General features: G+C 42.8%; 2 protein-coding genes across 2 annotated transcripts; both read right to left on the reverse strand.

Annotated features, from left to right (window-relative positions):
* Nucleotides 1-244: 244 nt before the first annotated feature.
* Nucleotides 245-9,644, reverse strand: tnfsf12 (TNF superfamily member 12). The gene is made up of 6 exons (XM_083936806.1): nt 8,885-9,644; nt 7,363-7,444; nt 5,387-5,443; nt 5,212-5,235; nt 4,892-5,019; nt 245-3,165 (listed from the first exon to the last, which is right to left on the reverse strand). The coding sequence occupies exons 1-6, from the start codon at nt 9,056-9,058 to the stop codon at nt 2,890-2,892; spliced, it is 741 nt and encodes a 246-aa protein (XP_083792932.1). The 5' UTR covers nt 9,059-9,644; the 3' UTR covers nt 245-2,889.
* Nucleotides 9,645-11,226: 1,582 nt separating this feature from the next.
* Nucleotides 11,227-20,797, reverse strand: sat2a.1 (spermidine/spermine N1-acetyltransferase family member 2a, tandem duplicate 1). The gene is made up of 6 exons (XM_083937519.1): nt 20,688-20,797; nt 20,371-20,422; nt 18,622-18,705; nt 14,993-15,094; nt 14,833-14,873; nt 11,227-14,681 (listed from the first exon to the last, which is right to left on the reverse strand). Exons 1-6 carry the CDS (start codon nt 20,748-20,750, stop codon nt 14,514-14,516), a joined length of 510 nt encoding a protein of 169 aa, XP_083793645.1. The 5' UTR covers nt 20,751-20,797; the 3' UTR covers nt 11,227-14,513.

The following is a 20,797-nucleotide window of genomic DNA, read 5'->3' on the forward strand; positions in this document are numbered from 1 at the left end:
TAATAAACTCTGACATTTAGAGAAATAGGAATCGGGGCAGGGAAGTGTGTGTGTGTGTGTGTGTGTGTGTGTGTGTGTGTGTGTGTGTGTGTGTGTGTGTGTGTGTGTGTGTGTGTGTGTGTGTGTGTGTGTGTGTGTGTGTGTGTGTGTGTGTGTGTGTGTGTGTGTGTGTGTGTGTGTGTGTGTGTGTGTGTGTGTGTGTGTGTGTGTGTGTGTGTGTGTGTGTGTGTGTGTGTGTGTGTGTGTGTGTGTGTGTGTGTGTGTGTGTGCGCGTGTGTGTGCACGCGTTTGTGTGTGTGTGTGTTTGTGTGTGTGTGTGTGTGGGGCATGTTTTTCCTCAAAGACCTTCAGCTATGTGGTTCAGGTTCAGATTCAGGAAGTGAAAATTTAGATGGTTGCTGGTGTGTGTGCAGAGGACACTCCGGGGATTCAGTGTGTGTGTGTGTGTGTCTCTGTGTGTGTCTGCGCGCGCATGTGTGTGTGTGTGTGTGTGTGTGTGTGTGTGCGGTCTGATCGGTGCTGACAGGGAAATATGAGGTGCACATGTGGGGTGTGTGGGGGATGAGTGAGACACAAAAGGGATGAGGAAATCAAACAGGATATATCGTCTACACTTCAAAATCTGACATTTTTCCATTTAAAAAACATGAATCTTTGGCTCCAATTAAAAACACTACGTTCGCTGCAGTAAAGTGCTGAGGAGAAACCAATGCGGTCTGTCCACAAAAACTACTTATAAACAAGAGTGGGAGTGCTGAACCCACTGCTAGAAATACACACTGTTTGTATTGTAGCAGGGAATATGACAGAAAGCAGCGGCGTATGAGAGAGTGGAAGGAGTTTCATTTCTAAAAAGTGATCGAAAATAAAGAAGTGACAGTTTAACAATGTGACCGAGAAGCCTCTCAGAACAAAAATCAGACAATTAACGTGATGAATGTTGGCTTTAATTTGGATTTTTAAAACAGAATGTTCTTGTTATTGTCTGCAAAGTCATATAACCCAGATAAATGGAGTCGTTTCCTAAACCCATGGGTGCAGGCTGGACCCGCTCCGTGTTGTTTCAGAGCTGTGCGTAGCTCAGGACCAATGTTTCATTTCTGACTAATTCTGTTAGTCATCAAAGGTCAAAAACATACACAATTTATTCGTATTTTCCAATACCTGCGAAACCAAAAACATTCCCATCTGCCTCAGCTGTACTTTGTGTTTAGCTTGTTTTAAGTTTTAGCTAGCTAACGAGCTAAACTAAGCTAACATGATGACCGTTAGACCTGCTAAACATCAACATGTTCACGCTGTCGTTGTGAGCATGAAGACTCTCCTTTACATGCTCACAACAACACAACACCGCGTTTTACTATAAGGCTTAACGCTATTCTTAATGCTAGTCTTAAAGGTCCCATATTATGCTAATTTTCAAATTTGTGCTTCTATTTTAGGTTTCTACTACAACATGAACATGCTTTAATGTTCAAAAAAAGATGATTTTTTTCCCCTCCTGTGTCTGAATAGACCTGTATTCACCCTCCGTCTGAAACGCTTGTGCCTGTCTCTTTAAGACCCCCTCCTGAAAAAGCCCGGTCTGTTCTGATTGGTCAGCGTTTCAGGGTCTTCAGCATCTACGGTCTTGGCATCTTTGCTGCGTCATTGCAGCCGGGGGATGAATGTAACAGCAACGTCGCTGCACTTTCTACTTAAATAAAGTATATTTGTGACATCACAACTGTACAGGAAGTCCTGACGGCTCGTTTCTGAATGCAGGCTGTGTGTGTTTCTCTGCGGATTGAGTGTTTTGACACTTTCACAGTATTTATGAAGCACCTCCACCTGCGTTATAATCGGAAAAGACATGACGACAATGAAAAATTCACTCTTTACAATATGGGACCTTTAATGCTGTACTAGTGTTAAGACTCTTCCTGACAGAAAATCACAGATAATATTCTTTTTTTCAATACATATGAGGGCCTTTCCAATACTTTTAAGTGACTCTAACTGGTAAATTAACAGTTATCTGATGATTTACATGACGGCTTGGAAGTGATGGTTAATTGTGCCATCCAACAGATAACAATGGCAGAAAAGAGACGCGGCTATATTTAAACCTGTATGCTTTGCTTACGACAACTTGCGCAAGGACTTTCCAAAAGTCAAGCCAATGCTATAAACAAAAAAACCATACAATCAAATTTGACCTTAGGAAAGAGCACGAATTCACATCCCGTGTTACTTAAAATTCAAAAAGTAAAATATGTGTGAAGTATATACAAAGCATTTGAAGAAAAGACTAAACGTAATTTCACACTGGCATCATAAAAGTAGAAACAAAAAGAGTTTGATTGATCGGATTTCTCACACGGACGCTGCACAAAAGATCAATGACAGCTCGCGTGGGCGGTTTATAGTGTCGCGATCCGATGCTTGCAGACGTGCACTCAGCTTCTTGAGGCACCGGTGATATAAAAGTGGAAGGTGCATGCACAGCTTTACTGTCGGTCTTGGAAAAAAAGAGAGTGTAAGCACAATTTATTACGTGATGCGAAGGGTTTTTATATGAAGGCCTTTATCTACAGAGCAGCTTCCATCACATCTGTTCTCTCCGCAGACATTCATTGAGGAATTTCGTCCACTTCGGGTCTTGGTTTTAATCCAAAAGTCCGAAACGTTCCATAACAGCACCGCTGTCCAGAGAAAGAAAAAACCCACAATAACTTCCACAAATGTCAGGCTTTTTAAAAAAAATAAAAATAAATGAACGTCTCTGGGAAGAGGATTGTGGCGCGGTGTGACGCTCGACTGCTCAGGACTGTTTTACCGTGTAGGAAAAAAAAGAAAAAAGTTAAATTTGTTGTTCTCAGACGAGTTTGTGTGAGAAGATTCCCGGCCTCAGTTGACTTTAAAGATGCTGAAGATGTGAGGAGAGGCTGAGGGGCTGCCCAGGGTGTGGAGTCTGAAGGATGAGCCCGTGATGGCCTGCAGCTCCGTGCCTTTGTCCAGTCGCAGGAGGCCGGACACCTGGCAGGGCTTCAGGAAGTGGAAAGGGTGCGGCCCGGCGGACGGGGTCGTCCCGTAACCCTCCATGCACTGCAGCTTCTGAGGCCTCAGCCCGCTGGTCACCACATCCAGCTTCACGTACTGAGACTGCTGCTCGTTGAACAACACCTGAGGAGACGGAGAAGACGTTCACCTCATTAAAAAAGACTCGCAGAGACACTCGAGGAACTTGTTTCCAACTATTCCGATGAAAACTAACCAGGCTGCCTCAGGACTTTTCAAGGCCCTGCTATTGTAATTCTTTCTTTCTTTTGTTTTGTTTGTTTTGGGCTAGATTTTCTCCAGACCTCTGTCAACTTGACAAGTCCGAGGTCTGGCTACATGAGATTATCCAAAATCTGATATCCACTTTCTCCAAAAAACATGATGCGTACCAGAGCAGTATGACTGATGTTTGTACAAAATAAGGGCTGTTTGTGAAGCAGCACTAGGGAAGAAAACGTAGAAATGGATCTGCGTCCCAACTCCACTAACCTCAGGCCACACTTAGAGGTCCCATATTCTGCTCATTTTCAGGTTCATACTACTAGAACACGGTTACATGCTTTAATTTAAAAAAAAAAAAAACATTGTTGTTCGCATACTGTCTGAATATTCCTGTATTCACCCTCTGTCTGAAACACTCCATTTTAAGACCCCCTCCTGAAAAAAGCCTGTCTGCTCTGATTGGTCAACGTTTCTGGGTCTTCGCGCATTTGCTCTCGCCGACTTTGAAGTAAATTTTACCGGGAATTACAACTTTCGTGTAAGCCACATGATGCCATTGGGCCCAAAAAGCCTATTTCCCATTGACCTACATGGCGAAAGAGATTCGTTGATACATTTTGACGAGCGTCACAAACGCCGCAAATGACTCGAGTTAAACTCAGATTTCAATCCAAACTGTCCAATAACACTACGAAAGTCTAGAAGAGACGCACAAGTAAGTCCTTTCATTCTTAATTCAAGTTTGCTTGAGCGCTAAATCGTAAGTACGCTTTTGGGGGGAAGTCTCTAATTGCGCCGCTCCATGGGCAACACAGCCCTGAGGCAGTGTCCATCATCCGGGTAATTTTAGATGTGGAAGTTGAACTCTTTTGGCTTCATGCACCCCTGAGCGAACCTGACTCTCGCCTAGCTCCACTCCATAGAAGAGGGATTTAAGGGGCCACTGAAAAATGGTCGAACCAATCACCACCGCCGGGCGGGGTTTTATATATGTGTTGTAGCGGAGAAGGGCCTGTTTTGATTCACACAACAATGGCGGCTCCCATCGAGGGAGCGTGCGCCAACATTGATGCTGCTATTTCATCCGTGTTGTCCAATCTATCGTCTAGCACAATTCCCTGCGTCGCTCACGGGTTGGTTTCGATGTGAGCGGATGAAGTAGCACGTCGATAAAGATGACCGACAACTGGTTTATCCAATCAAATGCAAGGATTTTTTGATAAGGCCCAGCCTTCTAAAACACCTCTCCTATGGAGCGATCCCAGATGGATGAGTGGAGCAAGGGGGGACGAAATTCATCTGGCGAGAGTCAGGTTACCTTTGAGCAACTCTCATAGGAATGAATGGGGCGCCGTTATTACAGCCAGGGATTTACTGTGTTTATATATTTATATATACAGTAGACGCGGTGCCAGTCAAAAGTCTGGACACACTTTCCCATTCAAGTGGATGAGAAGGTCTAAGACCTGAATAGCACCATATTTACATTTGACAAAATGTTATTGATCGTATTCAGGAAATGTCTGATCAAAGTATTTGATCCTCTGTGCCATGTGGGGAACAGGAGAATGACAAGAGTATTGTTGGTGTAGTTTGTTAAAAACTACAACTCCCAGCTCAAACTCACCTGGCAGAACAGGAAGTAGACGCCCGCTTTCTCCACAGTGAAGGTGCCTTGTTCCTTGTTGTACCTCACTGCTTTACTCATATTCAGCATCCTCTCTTCCCAACCCTTTATCACACCGCCCTCTCCCACTGACACACACACACACACACACACACACACACACACACACACACACACACACACACACACACACACACACACACACACACACACACACACACACACACACACACACACACACACACACACATCCAAGTTAATTATCTCATACACAAACATTTCACAGATTATCTTCCATCCTTCATTTTAATGACTCTTACCTTGCTGAGAGGAGACTTTGGTTACTGGTGGAAAGTAAAAGAGTCATTAAAAAAGAGAGAGAAAAGGGAAAGTCAATTAAGGTTTTATGAGTGCAATCGTATAGGGGTATATGATTGAAACCACTTCAGCAGATGCTACACGAGACGGCTATAACGGATCTGCCAAGCTACTTACTCTCAAAATGAGACGCCGCTTTCTTTCCATTTCCATTCCTCCCTCGCAGCGCCCCCCCTTCGGAAGGCAAGGAGAGACAGATTATGAATGGCAGTGAAAGAACTGTCTGTGGTTTTTTGGATAAAACAATCTTTCCCATCTGTATCTGTCTAATAACACGGTGTGTTAATTTGGAGCCATTTAGATTCAACCTGGCTCTTTTTTTTTAACGCAGTTAGCAGATGGGGCAAAGGATTTCCTGTCATGTGCTTCAATATATTTCCTCAAAATGTTATTTTCAGTCCGAAGCGTGTGCCTCCTTTTTTTTTTTTTTTTTTTTTGGGCCTGTGGGGGCTAATCTTAGTGCCAGCTGGTCGCAGTCATCTAGAAAATACAGAGAAAGACGAGAGATGTAGTGAAGGAGGATGGAGAGCTGTGTGTGTGTGTGTGTGTGTGTGTGTGTGTGTGTGTGTGTGTGTGTGTGTGTGTGTGTGTGTGTGTGTGTGTGTGTGTGTGTGTGTGTGTGTGTGTGTGTGTGTGTGTGTGTGTGTGTGTGTGTGTGTGTGTGTGTGTGTGTGTGTGTGTGTGTGTGTGTGTGTGTGTGTGTGTGTGTGTGTGTGTGTGTGTGTGTGTGTGTGTGTGTGTGTGTGTGTCAGACAAAGACAAGATAGACTAGGGGAAAAGTGAAAGTATTAAATGTAGCCTGGGAGACAAAGCACTGCTAAATAGGAGAAACGAAGTGCCGGAAAACGAGAGTCAAAAGGTCTTTGGCTGCTCCGTGACCCAAAAGAGTCGATTAAGAACAGAGTGAAGCAACAGCTACGGCCCCTGCTCGGGTAAATACAATAAATAAAACACAACACTGAAAGGCCAGAGCTCCAGAATGCCTGCTCTTGTTACTCACTAAAGGTTTATTTTAGCTTTACAATCTGGCCTGCGGGGAACGATTTCAAACGCAGATACAACTCCAATACTGTATGTATGAACTGAGAAATTCATACTTTATGTTTCGAGTCGGAGCAGCCAAACACCGGGGGGCCCCACCATCATATAGGAATATTAAGTCCCTGCTAAAATAACTCGCAGGTGGGTGACCCTGTAGATTTAGGATTTTCTATGGGCGAGCGTAAAGCCCTCCGGCTGGCCAGGGTTTCCTGACTTAAGCTGTCAGTCATCAGGAGAGAACATAACAGCAGTGTCTCGTTGAAACGCTGCACCGCGGTGGTCAACTTTTCCACAAACTGGAAAAAGCTGTTTGGGCTTTTTTTTTTTTTATTCCCATCGATAGTCATGAATTTCTCAACACTGTCTTAATGTGTTCTGGAAGACAAAGTTAGATATCAGTTACTAAAGAAGAAGAAAAAAGCTAATATCTGCAGGATATCAATATAGCTACTTTGGCAAGACACGCAGCTTTAAATGAATCCTTTTGTCAAAATTGGACGTTAACACCTCGACTGAAATCCAGCACAAGAGCGTCCAAAGGGTTCACTCTCGGACAAAATGTGAACAATCGAGCAAGCTCGTGACGGTGACGCAAGCAGAGGCTATAAATACTGCGAGGATAGTCATCAAATATCACCGCTTTCACAACAAATCATAGCTGTGTCAGTCGTGTGCTCAGGGGGGTGGAAGAGAAAATCAATTTCACTGCCCGAAAGCGTGCGACAAGTCCTCGCTCCCGCGCCAGCTGGTTTTTCTGGGCTCCGAGGCCGTTCTGGTCAGACCTGTAATTTCTGAAACAGTCATCCAGCTGCCTACTTTTTCCTGTGTCAACTTTTAGCAGCGGGTTGCGCCTGCGGCCCGCGGGACCCGACCAAAGTGGCATGTGGGCCAAGACTGGCCAGCGTTTGTGTTAAATGTTCTTCCCAAAAAAACAACAACAGCACAGTTTGGTAAGTATTGTGTCGTGTGGTGACGAAAAAGCTCCAAAACTTCGACATGTAAGTGGTGTTGGAAGGAAAATGCAGCTGTGGAAGACATTTGAGTTGCAGTACCGTCTCTCTTCACTCTCTGCCCCACCAGCAGCTCTCTCTTCTCCAGAATGAGCTGAACAATGGCCTTCCTCTGTGTGTTAACCTGTTGAAAGAGAGAGAGAGAAAGAACGCGCTATTAACAAATGTCCAATAAGTTTATTATGACTTTTTTTTCTTCTCTGGCACGCATCCCACGCAGCCACAGACGGCCTCTTCCAGCCAGCCAGCCACATAAACAGGCTCGTCTTTTCCAGTATCCTGCCCCGGCTGCCATGCTTGCTTTAGAATAGGTCTACCACTTCCTCAGAGACTGGTTGCGACACCTAATGCATGTTTTTAGTGCTTTGCATTCCTCACATCTTTACTCCCCGTTTCTGAGAAAGAGGTGAATTTTGTCAAGCCAGCAGAATTTGAAATCCGTTGGCTGGGGGCCCACTGAATGACCGAAGGAGGCCTATATGAAGTAAGAGGAATAGCGGCTCAGGGAAAGTATGTTTAAATTTACTGCTACTGTGGAAATGGAGGCAGTGAGTTGCTCTTTCGCTCTCCAGACGTTCACTCACTGGCTCTCATCAGGAGTTGGCCAACGGTCAAATGGACAGAACGGGGCCCCTTGGGAAAGGCTCCAGCATCAACACTCCACGTGTCCAATTTTTGGGGGTGTTTTGGTGTGTGTGTGTGTGTGTGTGTGTGCAGGTCCGTCAACATGATATACAGCCAGCCTGTCCTCCTGATCTCAAATCCAGTGCAACCTGGTTTTGTAAATACTGTGAACTTGAAACCAGAAGAATTTCCATCAGCTCCTTTCTGGCTCCGCTTTTAGTGAAATAATTTGCCTTGTGATGCAACCTAGTGCTGGCTAGTGCTTTTAACATTCACTGCAAGTGCAAGAAGTCTCCAAGCTGCACTTTGCATGAGATTGCACAGCATTTAGGACCCCCCCCCCCCCCCCTCCCCTCCCCTGCTTATTGACCCCCCTTAATCCCTGACCTGTGCAGGGAAGTGAAGAGCTGCGTGTTGCAAATGCTTTTACACTTGCATCACTTTATCATCCAGCCTGTCTCTCGCCCTCGAGCCTCTGTGCAAGTCTGTTGGGTACAAAGTGCTCTCGTGCCAAATAGTTGAGGCTTTCCAGTAAATTGAGATAAAACTGGAGCACAACTGGCACCAGTGTAATTAAACATGGCTGGGGGGGCAGAGGGGGGTTGGACTCAAAAATAAGCAGCAACTCCACTCAACCTGACTGCACTTATTGGTGAGCAATAAAAGTGCCAAGCAGAGAAATAGTGCAATAGAATAAAGGAAGGGGGGAGAAAGGTAGGGGGGGGGGGGGGTGAAACGTGGAATTGCATTTTTCCATACCCCCCCCCCCCCCCCCGCGACGATTCCCGTAACCGCAGCCAGAAAAGAAAAAAGTTACATAACAAACACTTGAAGGTCTGTAATAGTCGCAGTAAATATTACTGATGGTGCAAATATGCATGCTATTTGTGTTTGCACGCTTGATTTGTTTTGTTTTGCTTTTTTAAAGTATGATACAAACCTGCTCCATTCGGTCCTGCAGGATCTTAAAGGACTGCGACAGGTCCCGCGTCTGTCGCCAAGTCCACGCCGTAAACAGCGCGCTGCATGCGGCCAGGGAGAGAGCCACCAGGGCCAGAGAAGCCCAGACGACCCGCAGCTTGCGCACTCGCCTCCTCTGCAGAATCCGATGCATGTTGGGTGCAGACTGCACGGCTACTCACCGCCGCATACCATCCGAGATCCCCACTTCAACTTCATTCCAGCAGAGCATGAAGTCCCTCCAAATGCGTTTCTGTCCAAATGTCCATTTTGGTGAGAAAAGACGCGCGTGTGTGGACGACAGCTAAGCAACTAACACCCCCAGTAATCGGGGTAGATCTTTCTGTTGAATACTCGGTTTATCTGACAGATGGGGTTTTAACGCAATAAAACATCCGATCTTTCCTCCTCCACACAGATCAAAGCCACCATCCTCCGCGTGCCTCCAAATACAAGAAAACTGCAACTGGCGCACATCAACTGTTGCATCCTTCTCCTTGTGATTCGTTGACTCAGCTCTCTTGTCTTCCCTTTAAACAGCGCGCTGGGGGGTCACTCTATTAGACAGACAGACAGACAGACTGGGCACACATGAGCGTGAATTCATACACACACACACACACACGCACAGACTTGGAGGTAAACTTTCCGCGCGCCCTCGGCGAGCTGTGTGATGTTGTGATACCAGGGTGCATCCGCCGTTCAAAAAAAAGTACAACTGTGAGATGAGCAAAAAGCACACGAGACGCACCGGGGCTCCCTTTGCTTCTCCACTCACTTTCATCAACTTGCATGCCTTGAAAATATGTGCCAGTCACGCGTGTAACAGTACCGTTTGTAACCACACGGTGGCTGTAGTGTATCGGTAATAAATGGAGGGGGTGATGCGTTTACTGAATATCCAGTGTATCATCAACAGTAGAGCTGATATTGACCCCCGATAGCCAATTTATTAAAGGAGATATACAATTCTCATTTTCAGGTTCATTCTTGTAGTTTGTGTTTCTACATAAACATGTTTACATGCTTTAATGTTTAAAAAACACCTTATTTTCTCATCCTGTCTGTCTGAATATACCTGTATTCACCCTCTGTCTGAAACGCTCCGTTTTAGCGCCTGTCTCTTTAAGACCCCCTCCTGAAAAAGACCAGTCTGCTCTGATTGGTCAGTGTTTCCGGGTCTTCCTCATCTGTGCTCTCTGTGTTTCTGCAACGTCATTGCAGCTGAGGAATGACTGTAACATCACTGTAGCAGCACTTTCTACCTGTATACGGTAAAGTTGTGACATCACAACTCTTCAGAAGTCCTGACGGCTCGTTTACAGACACAGTTTCTGAATACGGGCTGTGTTTGTTTCTCTTTGGATCAAGCGTTTTGATACTTTGACAGTATTAATACACCTCAGCCTGCTTTATAATTTAAAAAAGACATAGAAATCTCACTTTTTACAATATGGGACCTTTAAACTAAAATAAAACACAGTGAATGTATGCCTACTTTCACTTGTACGTTGCGATTATCGTGTCATTTCTTTTGTTTGTTGATGTTTTACTCTATTTTATCATGTGTTCCTATTTTATCTTAAAATGTACGTGCAAATGGCATGTATACTGAGCATCTTTGGGACTAAAGCTTTATCTTAAATCCGTATTTTAACATTTCATTGGGGTTTAAGGGACAGGTGGTGTTAGTAAGCCCCCCATAGGTCAAAGGCAATTATAATACACAGTTTCATCTTTGATCAGCATTATTATTTTATGCACATATATGTTTATATTTTAATTCTAGTAGAATTTTTTTTCAAAATGTGTATCATCCAAAACGTATAAGCCCATTATTGACTAAAAAACATTTACTCACAGACTGAAGAACACTGTAATTGAACTGCAGTCTGAGAGGTTTAATTCCTGAGTGTCAACTGGACAGAGCAGTCAAATACAGTAAACTCTAAAACACACTCTTGGTTTTCAAGAAAGGGCAAACACACAGTGCTTCTTGTGCAGGTTTTAGACTAAATGTACCATGGCTTTAGACATTATCTAATGTAACTTGTAACTGTAAGTTTTATTTTGTGGCCTCTTGGGCAAAACCATGGCATCAAATATTTTGCTGGTCACATAAAAAAGAGCTGTGAATCCATATTTGGTGATTTTCGTGTTTCAAATGAAGGACTGAACGCTCCTTTGAGGGTTGAGTGGAATTTATTTGATCTCACAAAGCCCTTCAAATTAAGATCTATGAGTACTTGAGTCTTAAATGCACTATGCTCCTGAAAAGTTTGCTTCATGGATTTCCACCCAATATCTTTATTTTGAACCATTTCAGAGACAAAATCGGACACGTTAACACATTCAAAGGTATTCCTCTGCTGCTAGAAAACACCAATGACCGCATGTAGACACAGTGGAAATATCTGACCATGTGAACGGTACAGTGAGTGACACACCTAGGCCCTTTTCTGACAACTTGAGCCTAATAAATATTGTTTTTCTACTTATACTGAGTGACTTTTACACCCTACACTTAAAACTGAATGTACATTTCGAACATTTAACTATCTTTTCTTGTCTTTCGTGTCTGCAAAGTCTGATTTATTGCAAAGACTGGACAGTAATCGGGGCTGAACTTGGATTTGAAAACCGTTTAAGGGAACCATGCTGGGACAAAGTATCAAGTCGTATAATTTATAGCTCTGGGTCTGGCATTCTGGTGGGAAGTTACACACAAGACAGGCTATAAATATCTCTTCATGTTCTCTTGGACTCTATTGATTTTTTTGGGGCATGCAATCTGTGTGTTGATTTTGCACACTGAAGCAAAACCTACATAAATATTTTACTACTCAACGTCCCGCAGATGGGAAAAAAACAACTGCATTCTTTGCACAATTCAATTATTTTGTAAACAAAGTATGAAATTCAATCAAATTGCAAAACCCACAAAGAATTGTCTGTGGTTTTGACTTGTTTAGAGTAGGAGAAAACAAACTACATATAACCCACAATTCAGACTGCTTTCATTAAATTGCTGGAAATGATACAACCTCTCTTTTTTTTTCCTCCTGAAAATTAAACTGGATATGAAACAGAACTGTGCCCCCTTTTCATTTTAGCAGGTCAGGTTCAAAGACACGGACTGAACCCTGTCCAAGACTTACTTTTTAAATTCCACCAGATGGATCGATTTTGTCTGATTCTCTGCTCATTTCTTTGAAACCGGTCCAAAGAGGCCGTTGTTTTTCTGCACGGTTGTAGGTTTAGCTGACTCCTTTACTTTATAAATTTCATCCCTTTAGTACAGCATACATAGCACACACAGAAGAAAACAGTGCAAATACCAACAGTGTGCTTCACAACAGCTTTGCAGCACTTCTCACCTGGAAGACGAGGGGGAGAGGTGACTTTTTGGTTGCTCTTGTCAAAACACATTTAAAGGAATAAGACACCAAAAACTCTCACTTTTCCAACAGTCATACAAGGAAACATAGGGTGTATCTTGGCTTTGCAATGCATGAAGTGTTTGGGATTTTTGTGCAAATTATTTCTAGATGATTGTTTGTGTGTTAAGACTTTATCTAAATACTCTACCACACACACACACACACACTCACACACTCACACACACCTTCTTGTGCCCATATTCTACATTTTTTCACAAGGAGAGGTCAGGTTTTCTGATCCATTTAACAACAAAATCAAAGGTGCTTTGGGTCATACTATAGCACAAGGGAAAAACACAAAACACAGATTTCAGTGCCTCTGTTATGTACTATTTAAAAGTATTGCGTAGGCCCCATTCCAATACATCTACTTATAATACAATAATAAGCCAATTGAGTGTTTGTTAAACCCCCTTTGAACTGAAACAAGGCACGGGGAGGGGGCATATTGAAGCAGTGTATGAGGCTGTAGTAAGACCAATACCTCATATAAAAAGAGTTTGCAGGGTTGAGCTTTTTTTGTTTTTAGCCATACCAAAACCAAAAACACGAATGTAAGCTAGTAAGCTTAACATAATTGGCTAACTGCATTGGTCAGTTGGGCTGGAACATCCACTGTAACTGAGCCAAATGCTGCTATAATGAGTTTCAGCTATTGTTAGTGGTTTCTGCCACGCTAATTATTGGATTTGGGAACTCAGAAAATCTGGTCAACCAACTTTTTGCCTGGAACATGAAGCTTAAGCCTCAGTGTTGCTCCATCAAATTATATGTATATTTTCTTGGTTTCTTGGTTTAATGAGAGTTTACTGGAAGCATGAAAAAGTTGGCTGTTTAGCCAACGCTTGCCAACTACAACTGTGAACAGAGTTTTCAGTTTAGATTGTATAATATAGATCAGCGTAGCTACTGTGACGTTTTGAAGCCAAGATATTGCATTTTTGCCCTAGCCATCTTGTTATTATTAAACCGGGCGTGACCATACTTGGACAAGCGGGCGGTACTGGGGAGGAGCGTCGAGCAGTGTCAAGCTGCGCTTCACTGTTGTTTCAATGACGCTGTGCTAAGCTAAAGGCTAAAGCAGGAAACTGCCATTTTTTCAACCTGATGACACAACTCGTCCAGTGAACTATTGCTGGCGGATGAGCTGGGAGCTCCGCTCGATGGTGCCGTTCGCTGCAGTGACACAGAGGTGGTTGGAAATCAGTTTCCCTTAAGTCACCAGCTAACGCTAGAGCTAACTAGCTAGCTAACGTTAGCTTTGTCAGCAAGTGCAACCAAATGCCGATCAAGAGATTTTGAGGCGACCACAATGTCACAATGAACTCTGATGAAGTGAAAACACACTGAGAGGGTCAGACAATAGCCAATAACAAGTGCACGGCTATTCTATCGTACACAGTGCCGTGTGTGTATATGTGTATGTTAAACCTCTACGCTGTAGCTAGTACAGCGACCTGTCAATCACAAGGTAGCCATGCCCTAAAGCTTACGCTACTTTATTGTCTTTTTGTCTCTAAATGGACCATAATTTACAAAATGAACATCATGCTGCTTTAAACGAGACTTGAAACTAGCGCTTGAGACCATAAACTCATTAGGAAAATGTTTACTGAGGGAATAAATCAAGTGAGGAGTTGCATCATTTTCCCATTGACTTCTTTCCAAACAGACTTATTTTCGATAACAGTGGGGTCGCCCCCTGCTGGACATTCGAAAGAATGCAGGCTTAAGGCACTTCTGCATTGGCTGTGTCACTTTTCAGACTGGGAAGCTACGTCCATCTTTATTATACAGTCCATAACTTATGAGCCAATTCAGTAAGTTGGTTTTAGCTGATTAGCTAATTCTCGCTAACTACAGCTATTAAAAGCTGCCAGTTGTGTCAAAATAGATGACCCATCATTTGCAATATTGTATTTGCACTTCTGCTATTGTTAATATTTTCAATGCTGTGCTAGCATAGAATGCTTGATAGGAGTGTTAACATTAACTAAAGAGGGCAGGGCTTAACAAACAGTTAATATAATAATCTTTTTGTTGAAGAAATCAGCTTAATGATTGTCAGGACTGTTACGTTTTGGAACGGGGCCACTGACTGTTGCTCTATCCCTGCACTGTGTGACCTGATGGTTCCAAAGGTCATGCCATCATGAGCCCTGTGTCGGGTTAAGGTTGGGCCAGGTGCTCCAGCGCCTCCCCCTCGCAGCGCATACAATGGTAGCCCATGTCAGCCGTGACGTCAAAGCTGCCCTGGCTGAGGTAGAAGTCCAGAGATGCTTTGTTCCAGTCCAGGACGCTGAAGTTGAGCTGGTTGCAGCCGGCAGCCAGGCCCAGCTACGGGAGACAGACATTAGCACTGTTGTTTTATGCTATTTATGCAAGCTCCATTTCAAATTATACATCACGTTGCCTGATAAAGAGAGAAAGGGCCCATAGTTGAATGTCTGCTATACATTTCCATGTCTTACAGTTATGTTTTACTCACCTGAGCTACCTTGCTCATAAGTGCTTTACCAATGCCCTTCCCTGAAAGACAGATACCATGAATTATTTATCTATTTGTATAGGGACAAGTATGTAGCACAAAATAATGCCACATAGCACAACGACAATGACATGACTATTTTTGAGACAGTACATTGTACCTCTGAATTCAGGCATCACGTATAAGTCCTCCATATAAATGGCTCTGCCCGACCATGAGCTGTAGGAATAAAAGTAAAGTGCATATCCTATCTTCGTATGGCCTGAAATAGAAAAATATAAAATTGAAATTAATGCACAAGGAACTGGAAGTGAGCAGGTGATTTAAGGTGGAGTAATCAACTTTGGTATTAATATTATTAATAGTATTATGTAATGAAAGCATGTTGTTGTAGTGGAGGAGGGTAAAGGGTTAATGTTGTTTCTGAAATATTGATTTTGCTGATTTAAATCCAGCTCTGTGTCATGACTGTGGGTGCAGATGAACAGTGTTTGGCTTTCCCCCGTTGCAGAAATCCCGTGGAGCAGCGGAGGATCCACTTACCTGTGATGCTCTGTGCCATGACACAGAGCTAGATTCAAATCAGCAAAATATCTCTTTAACCTACACATTACCCCATTTTTTTTTACTTAGTTGGCTTCTCACAGTCTGTCAAGTTGATTTTAAAGCAGATGTAGACTTATCGATGGGGGTTTGATAGCATCTTATCGAATCTGAACACAGTTCTGAATCCACTTATCGAATCTGACACCTCTCTAATCTTTCATTTATGTTTGTTTGGTGGGGGACAAAGACACCTCTTAAATAAATAAATATATCGTTTTTCACTCAGTATTGTACCTAAACCATTGAAATTATACTGCGCTGAAAGGTCTTGTCGCAACTCGCCCTTTTGTTGTCAGTACTGCATTTGGCCGTTGTTTTCATCATGTTTAGATTAACGTGGTCCACCGTGTTCAGCCAGTCAGTCTTGTTTACAACCGTGTTCCTGAGTATATGTTTGTACAAGTTTGTTTTTCTTTGCACTACATGCTTGTGGTGTCAGGAAAAAAGGAAAAAAAGGGAGATTCAAAATAGGATTTGTTGTCCAACAATGCAGGTACATTCTTGGTGTTGCTATAACATGTTCATGGCTGGTAACAGCTAGATTTCAGGAGGGCAACCACAAGCTAGCATCTTTTTAACTGGTAGAATCACCACTGCTTTTTGTCTTTCTTTAATTCTGTACGGTTATTTGGCTCTCTCTCGCTGCCACAAGCTAATCTGCATCCTGTCATGCAATTATAGGTTGGTGGAAACGCTGTCCATCTATGAATATGCTCGATTATCAGAGTCATGGGTGTCAAAGACAGGTAGTCAGATATTTGAGGCTAGTTGACAGTGTTGGCTGTATGAAAAAGGTCTGTGTCATGGAAGAAAAAGGCCGAGCTGGGCAGCAGAGCGTATTTTAATGTCCTCATTACAGTAGTCTGAGGAGGAGCAGTGTGTTAACCTTGTTATATACATTTAAGTGGTGTGTAACAATAGAGGCCAAATTAGCAGGGTGTTGTTACGTCTGGTAACAGAGCAAATAAATATAGATTGATGAACCTGGCAACTGGCGAGTTAATTGCAGCTGTAGGCATATGGCACATTCTCCATTTATAAACTCCTAATATGGGTATTTTGAGAAAAAGAGGAAATGTAATTCAGAGGAGTTGATGACTATAACCAACTAAACAAACAACATTATAAGTCTGTGGTGATGAAGTGATCAAATGACATAATTTAAGGACTTTCTCTACAAATGTAAAATACTTTAAGTTTGGTGCTATTATTAATAAAACCAAACTAGAAACACATTTTAAGTGCATTGTAAAAAGAATCAACATTTTTCACAGAAGATATTTTACTTTTCAAGCTCAGGTGTGATTAATAACGTTAACAGTGTCTCTGTGTTTCAGTGCCAGGGCCCTCGTTAATATTATTTGTTACACTTGTGCTTTTCCTACTTTGATAAGTCAGACTTTCTGCTGTGAGAGAGGCATGTTGAACTTGTAATACAAGGCCAGCGCTCTTAAAATATTGTAGCACTTGAAGCTGGTGTAGGCTTTTTTTTTTTTGCGTCATTCTGCAAAAATGTCATAATAACCTTTCAGCATATTGTAATTAAAGTGTAAAACTAGACTTCTGCACCTCCTCTTGGCTCTTTAGACTTTAGAAAATCCAGCCTGTGACAGGAGACTTTGGCCAATCACAGATCATTTCAGAGAGAGAGGGCGTTCCTATGGGCAGTTCTATAAATGCAGATGTGGGCGCACGTTCCTTCAGATGGTGAAAGCCTGATTCAATAGCAGAAAGTCCTGCAGAAAGAGTTGCTATTCCAGCACTGGAAACAACTCGCTACACTGCAAAGTAACCCACAAAATAAACACAGACTTACCACAAAGAGAGTCTGAAAGGCACTCTAATGATAAACGCAATAAAACGTGTGTGAATATGGAGAGAAAATGTTGCTAACAGTTTAACGCTTGCAGCTAGCTCACGGCTCTAATGGTTACAGCTACGGTTAGCAGAAGGCTAACTTATTAACACTTTTCCCCCATATCGCTGACAGTTTAGCCTTCTGCTAACCGTAGCCAAACACTCGGAACTAGCTTATGGCAGGGGCTAAACTTAACAACTACGGTATGCAGAAGGCTAACTTATCAACTTTTTCCCCCCCATCTCTTTAATAGTTTTGCCTCTGCTAACCGTAACCACAGGCTTTAACCGCAACCATGAGTTAGCTGTCGGGGGGGTCAACCCTATGTTTCCCGGGTCCTATGTTTCCCGGGTCCTATGTTTCCCGCTCGGGGAACATCGGAACCTTTTTCCCCAATAGAACTTTTAAACTGAATTCAGCATTTTTTTAAGGTTAGGGTCAGGGTTAGGGGGTAGTGTTAGGGTCTACATAGGCCCATTTTCTGGAAAATTCAGCACTGATTGTGGAAAAAATAAAAAAAACAGGGAATTTAGGTAATTTTAATTTTTGGGAAAAGCGGCGAACATCAGACCTTATAGTAACACTCCCCTGTAAGGCTTTGGTTATGGTTAGCAGAGAGAGACTATAGGTTATCTAATAAAGAGTGAACATAGTGGAGCATTTAGCTGCTTAAAAGCCAACTATTTCCCTCAGGAGTTGGTTGAAACCAAAAACAGAGCTAAAAGAGAGGGGATATAGTTGTTGTGTTGACGACTAGAGTAGATTATAAGAACTGTGTGAGCTTTGAGAGTGTTGAAAACTCAGAGATAGTGAAGTAAAATGGACTTTTGGACTCATTTGCTTGGCTTCAAAACATTTACTGTAAGCCCTGCGACAGAAGCTGTCTGCAGAGACCGTACTGTAAATCTCACTTTTGGCTGTACTGTTACTTTAAGAAGCATTTGTACATTGCAACTGTCAACTCTTGATTTCATAATAACACTCCTATAAAAAAGCAAATAAACTATTCTTTTTACTTCATTGTTTGGCTGGATGATTCATCTAAATGAGCCACTTTAAGTACGGGGAAAGGCTCAAACTCAAATTAAAGGATTAATGAGCTTTTAATGACATAGTACAGAAAAAATGCATCTGCTCTGGAATTACTGTGCTGACAACTTAAAGCACATCTGGCCAAAGTCCAAACATCAGGGTAATAACAGCGATCCCTTTAGAGAGGTGATAAAACTACCTGATGTTACATCACTGATCAGAAGTAATGATTCTTGGTCACGATGAGACAGTTTTGTGATATTTCTGTATGAAAATAATGTGTACAACTTCACCTTCTTTGGTTTTGTGCTGTTCTGGCACCTCAGCGACGATCCCATGGAAGAACGGGTTCTTGGAGAAGCCGTCCTGCTCCAAGTCTGCATATAAAAATACAAAGATACAATACAAGAAAGGTTTGCCATGTCCTAGAATTAAGGTCACACATTTCATGGCATTTTACAGAAAGAAGGGGTTTTGAAAGTACTGGAAACGTTGACTCAACAACCTCCAACCAATTTAGTAGCTGATGATTGTATCACCATCTCAATCGATTGTCGTAGATTTATTTGTGATGGTGTTAGAGTGTATATTGAACATTCATCTGTTATCTTGGAGACAGCAGACAAAAATATCGCACACAAGGTCCATTTAGTAGCTGTTCTGAAGCTCTCGATCATGTCACATGTCACATGATCTCCTGAAGCCTTTTTTCTCACTTGAGCTCCAGACGAATGTCCAAAGAATCTGCTCAAGTTTCCGTTGTTTGATTGTCCGCGGTCTCACCTACTGGAAATATTCTTTTCAGTTATGGCAAAGAGTAGAGCGTGCCAGGCAGGACATGGCGCGGATTACACTGTGATCGCATAGCCGGTCTTTTGCGTTCCATGAATTTCTTTTGGCGATTTCAGCACCTGCCATTACTGAAAGAGGTTCCTGCATCTCGTCGTCTCTCCAGTTAGACATTTTCATTGCTGTCTTTGTCTAAATTACCCTTCTTCTTCACCCTCAGATGCTTGTTTTTTTCCGGTTTCATGATAGGAACAGATTTCGACATTTGCGTTCTCACATATGAGGTAATTTCTATTTACGTTCAGGATTGCAGTGCATGCGTGAAAGGGACTTAAAAGTCAAATTCTGGCGTAAAATCATCCCAGGGTCTTTTTCAGCAAATGCACCCATCAAATAAGCCATCGAGACCGTTTTCCGTGTAACAACTATTAACGGAGAAATCCTTGTGAGCAGAACAGCAGAATGCGGCTAGAACACTGATAAGCTCGGGGCACAACGGTGAAGGCATTAAAACGTCTTTTTTAACCACTAATACTGCCCAAAATAACACCAAACCTCTGCAGTAGCATGAGAAGAGTCCCATACACATAAAATAAGGCACCAACAACGTAGTTAGTGAACCGAGAGTTTATTAAAAGAGTGTTTTAAAGACATACATACTGGCCCCTGTACCAGCTCCTCTCATAGTAAAGTCCATTCAAGTCGATTACCAAACTCAATCCATTGGTGCCTTGTTTTCTGTGTAAGGACTCTTCTCACGCTGCTGCAGAGGTTTGGTGTTATTTTGAGCAGTATGAGTGGTTAAAAAAAGACGTTTTAATGCCTCCACCATGCTGCCCCGAGCTAATCAGTGTTAGCCACGTCCAGCTGTTAGCGACTGTCCATGATATCTTCGTTAATAGTTGTTACACGAAAGAAATGTTCTCGGCGTCTTATTTGATGCGTGTATTTGCAGAAAAAGACCCTGGGATGTTTTAACGCAAGAATTTCACTTTAATCGTCTTCAAGAATAATGGAAAAAAACGGACATTTCAGTGTCTTATAGTCCATCTGCTGAGGAAGATCATGCGCTATCACCGAAAGCTTCAGAACGGCTGCTCAATAGACCTTGCGGCGCGATCGTAGAAGGTCGAAGAGAGAACAGCCCATCTTTTCAATCCCACAGGATTTCATCTTGGTTATTTTAGGAAGGTCGAACAAATGTAAATGTAAGGTCAAACATTTTATTTGAACAGATTTATTTCTACAGTTACCTTTCTGTGTGACTTTCACATGGTCCGCCACTTTCTCATATTCAGCCAACTCCTGTGAACAAACACAAATCAAACAGCACTCATTACCATTTCCGAAACATCCCATTTCCTTTAAACATTAGTGAACCCGCACTGACATCTGGTCTGGTGCGTGCGCGCTCCAATGAAACCGCGGCTGATCCAATAATGTGTCAATGATCATACACAGCTACGTCGTGTATCTGAAGTATCTGACGTGAGCCCCGCGTGAGTCATGGGCTACTTCAATGTCCTCCCGAGTCATCTTATATACAGCTGCGGCGCACGTGTCCGCTCACCACGATCATCCGCGCGATGTCCTTGCAGTCCTCCACGTTGGCCGCGCGGATCGAGAAGTCCATGTTGTTGTGAGGGTCTGATGATGTGTGTGTGCCGGTTCTCCGGTTGG

The sequence above is a fragment of the Echiichthys vipera genome (genome assembly GCF_963691815.1).
Source record: "Echiichthys vipera genome assembly, chromosome: 22".
Classification (NCBI taxonomy): Eukaryota; Metazoa; Chordata; class Actinopteri; order Perciformes; family Trachinidae; genus Echiichthys; species Echiichthys vipera.

Excerpts from the sequence above, each read along its gene's own strand:
- tnfsf12 (XM_083936806.1), bottom strand. The coding sequence starts at position 9,058 with ATGCATCGGATTCTGCAGAGGAGGCGAGTGCGCAAGCTGCGGGTCGTC. Across the intron at positions 5,020-5,211 it reads CAAAGTCTCCTCTCAGCAAG|TGGGAGAGGGCGGTGTGATA; the intron begins GTAAGAGTCATT and ends TGTGTGTGTCAG. Across the intron at positions 3,166-4,891 it reads TCTACTTCCTGTTCTGCCAG|GTGTTGTTCAACGAGCAGCA; the intron begins GTGAGTTTGAGC and ends CCGTCTCCTCAG.
- sat2a.1 (XM_083937519.1), bottom strand. The coding sequence starts at position 20,750 with ATGGACTTCTCGATCCGCGCGGCCAACGTGGAGGACTGCAAGGACATC. Across the intron at positions 14,874-14,992 it reads CGTGATGCCTGAATTCAGAG|GGAAGGGCATTGGTAAAGCA; the intron begins GTACAATGTACT and ends TCTGTCTTTCAG. Across the intron at positions 14,682-14,832 it reads TTATGAGCAAGGTAGCTCAG|CTGGGCCTGGCTGCCGGCTG; the intron begins GTGAGTAAAACA and ends TGTCTCCCGTAG.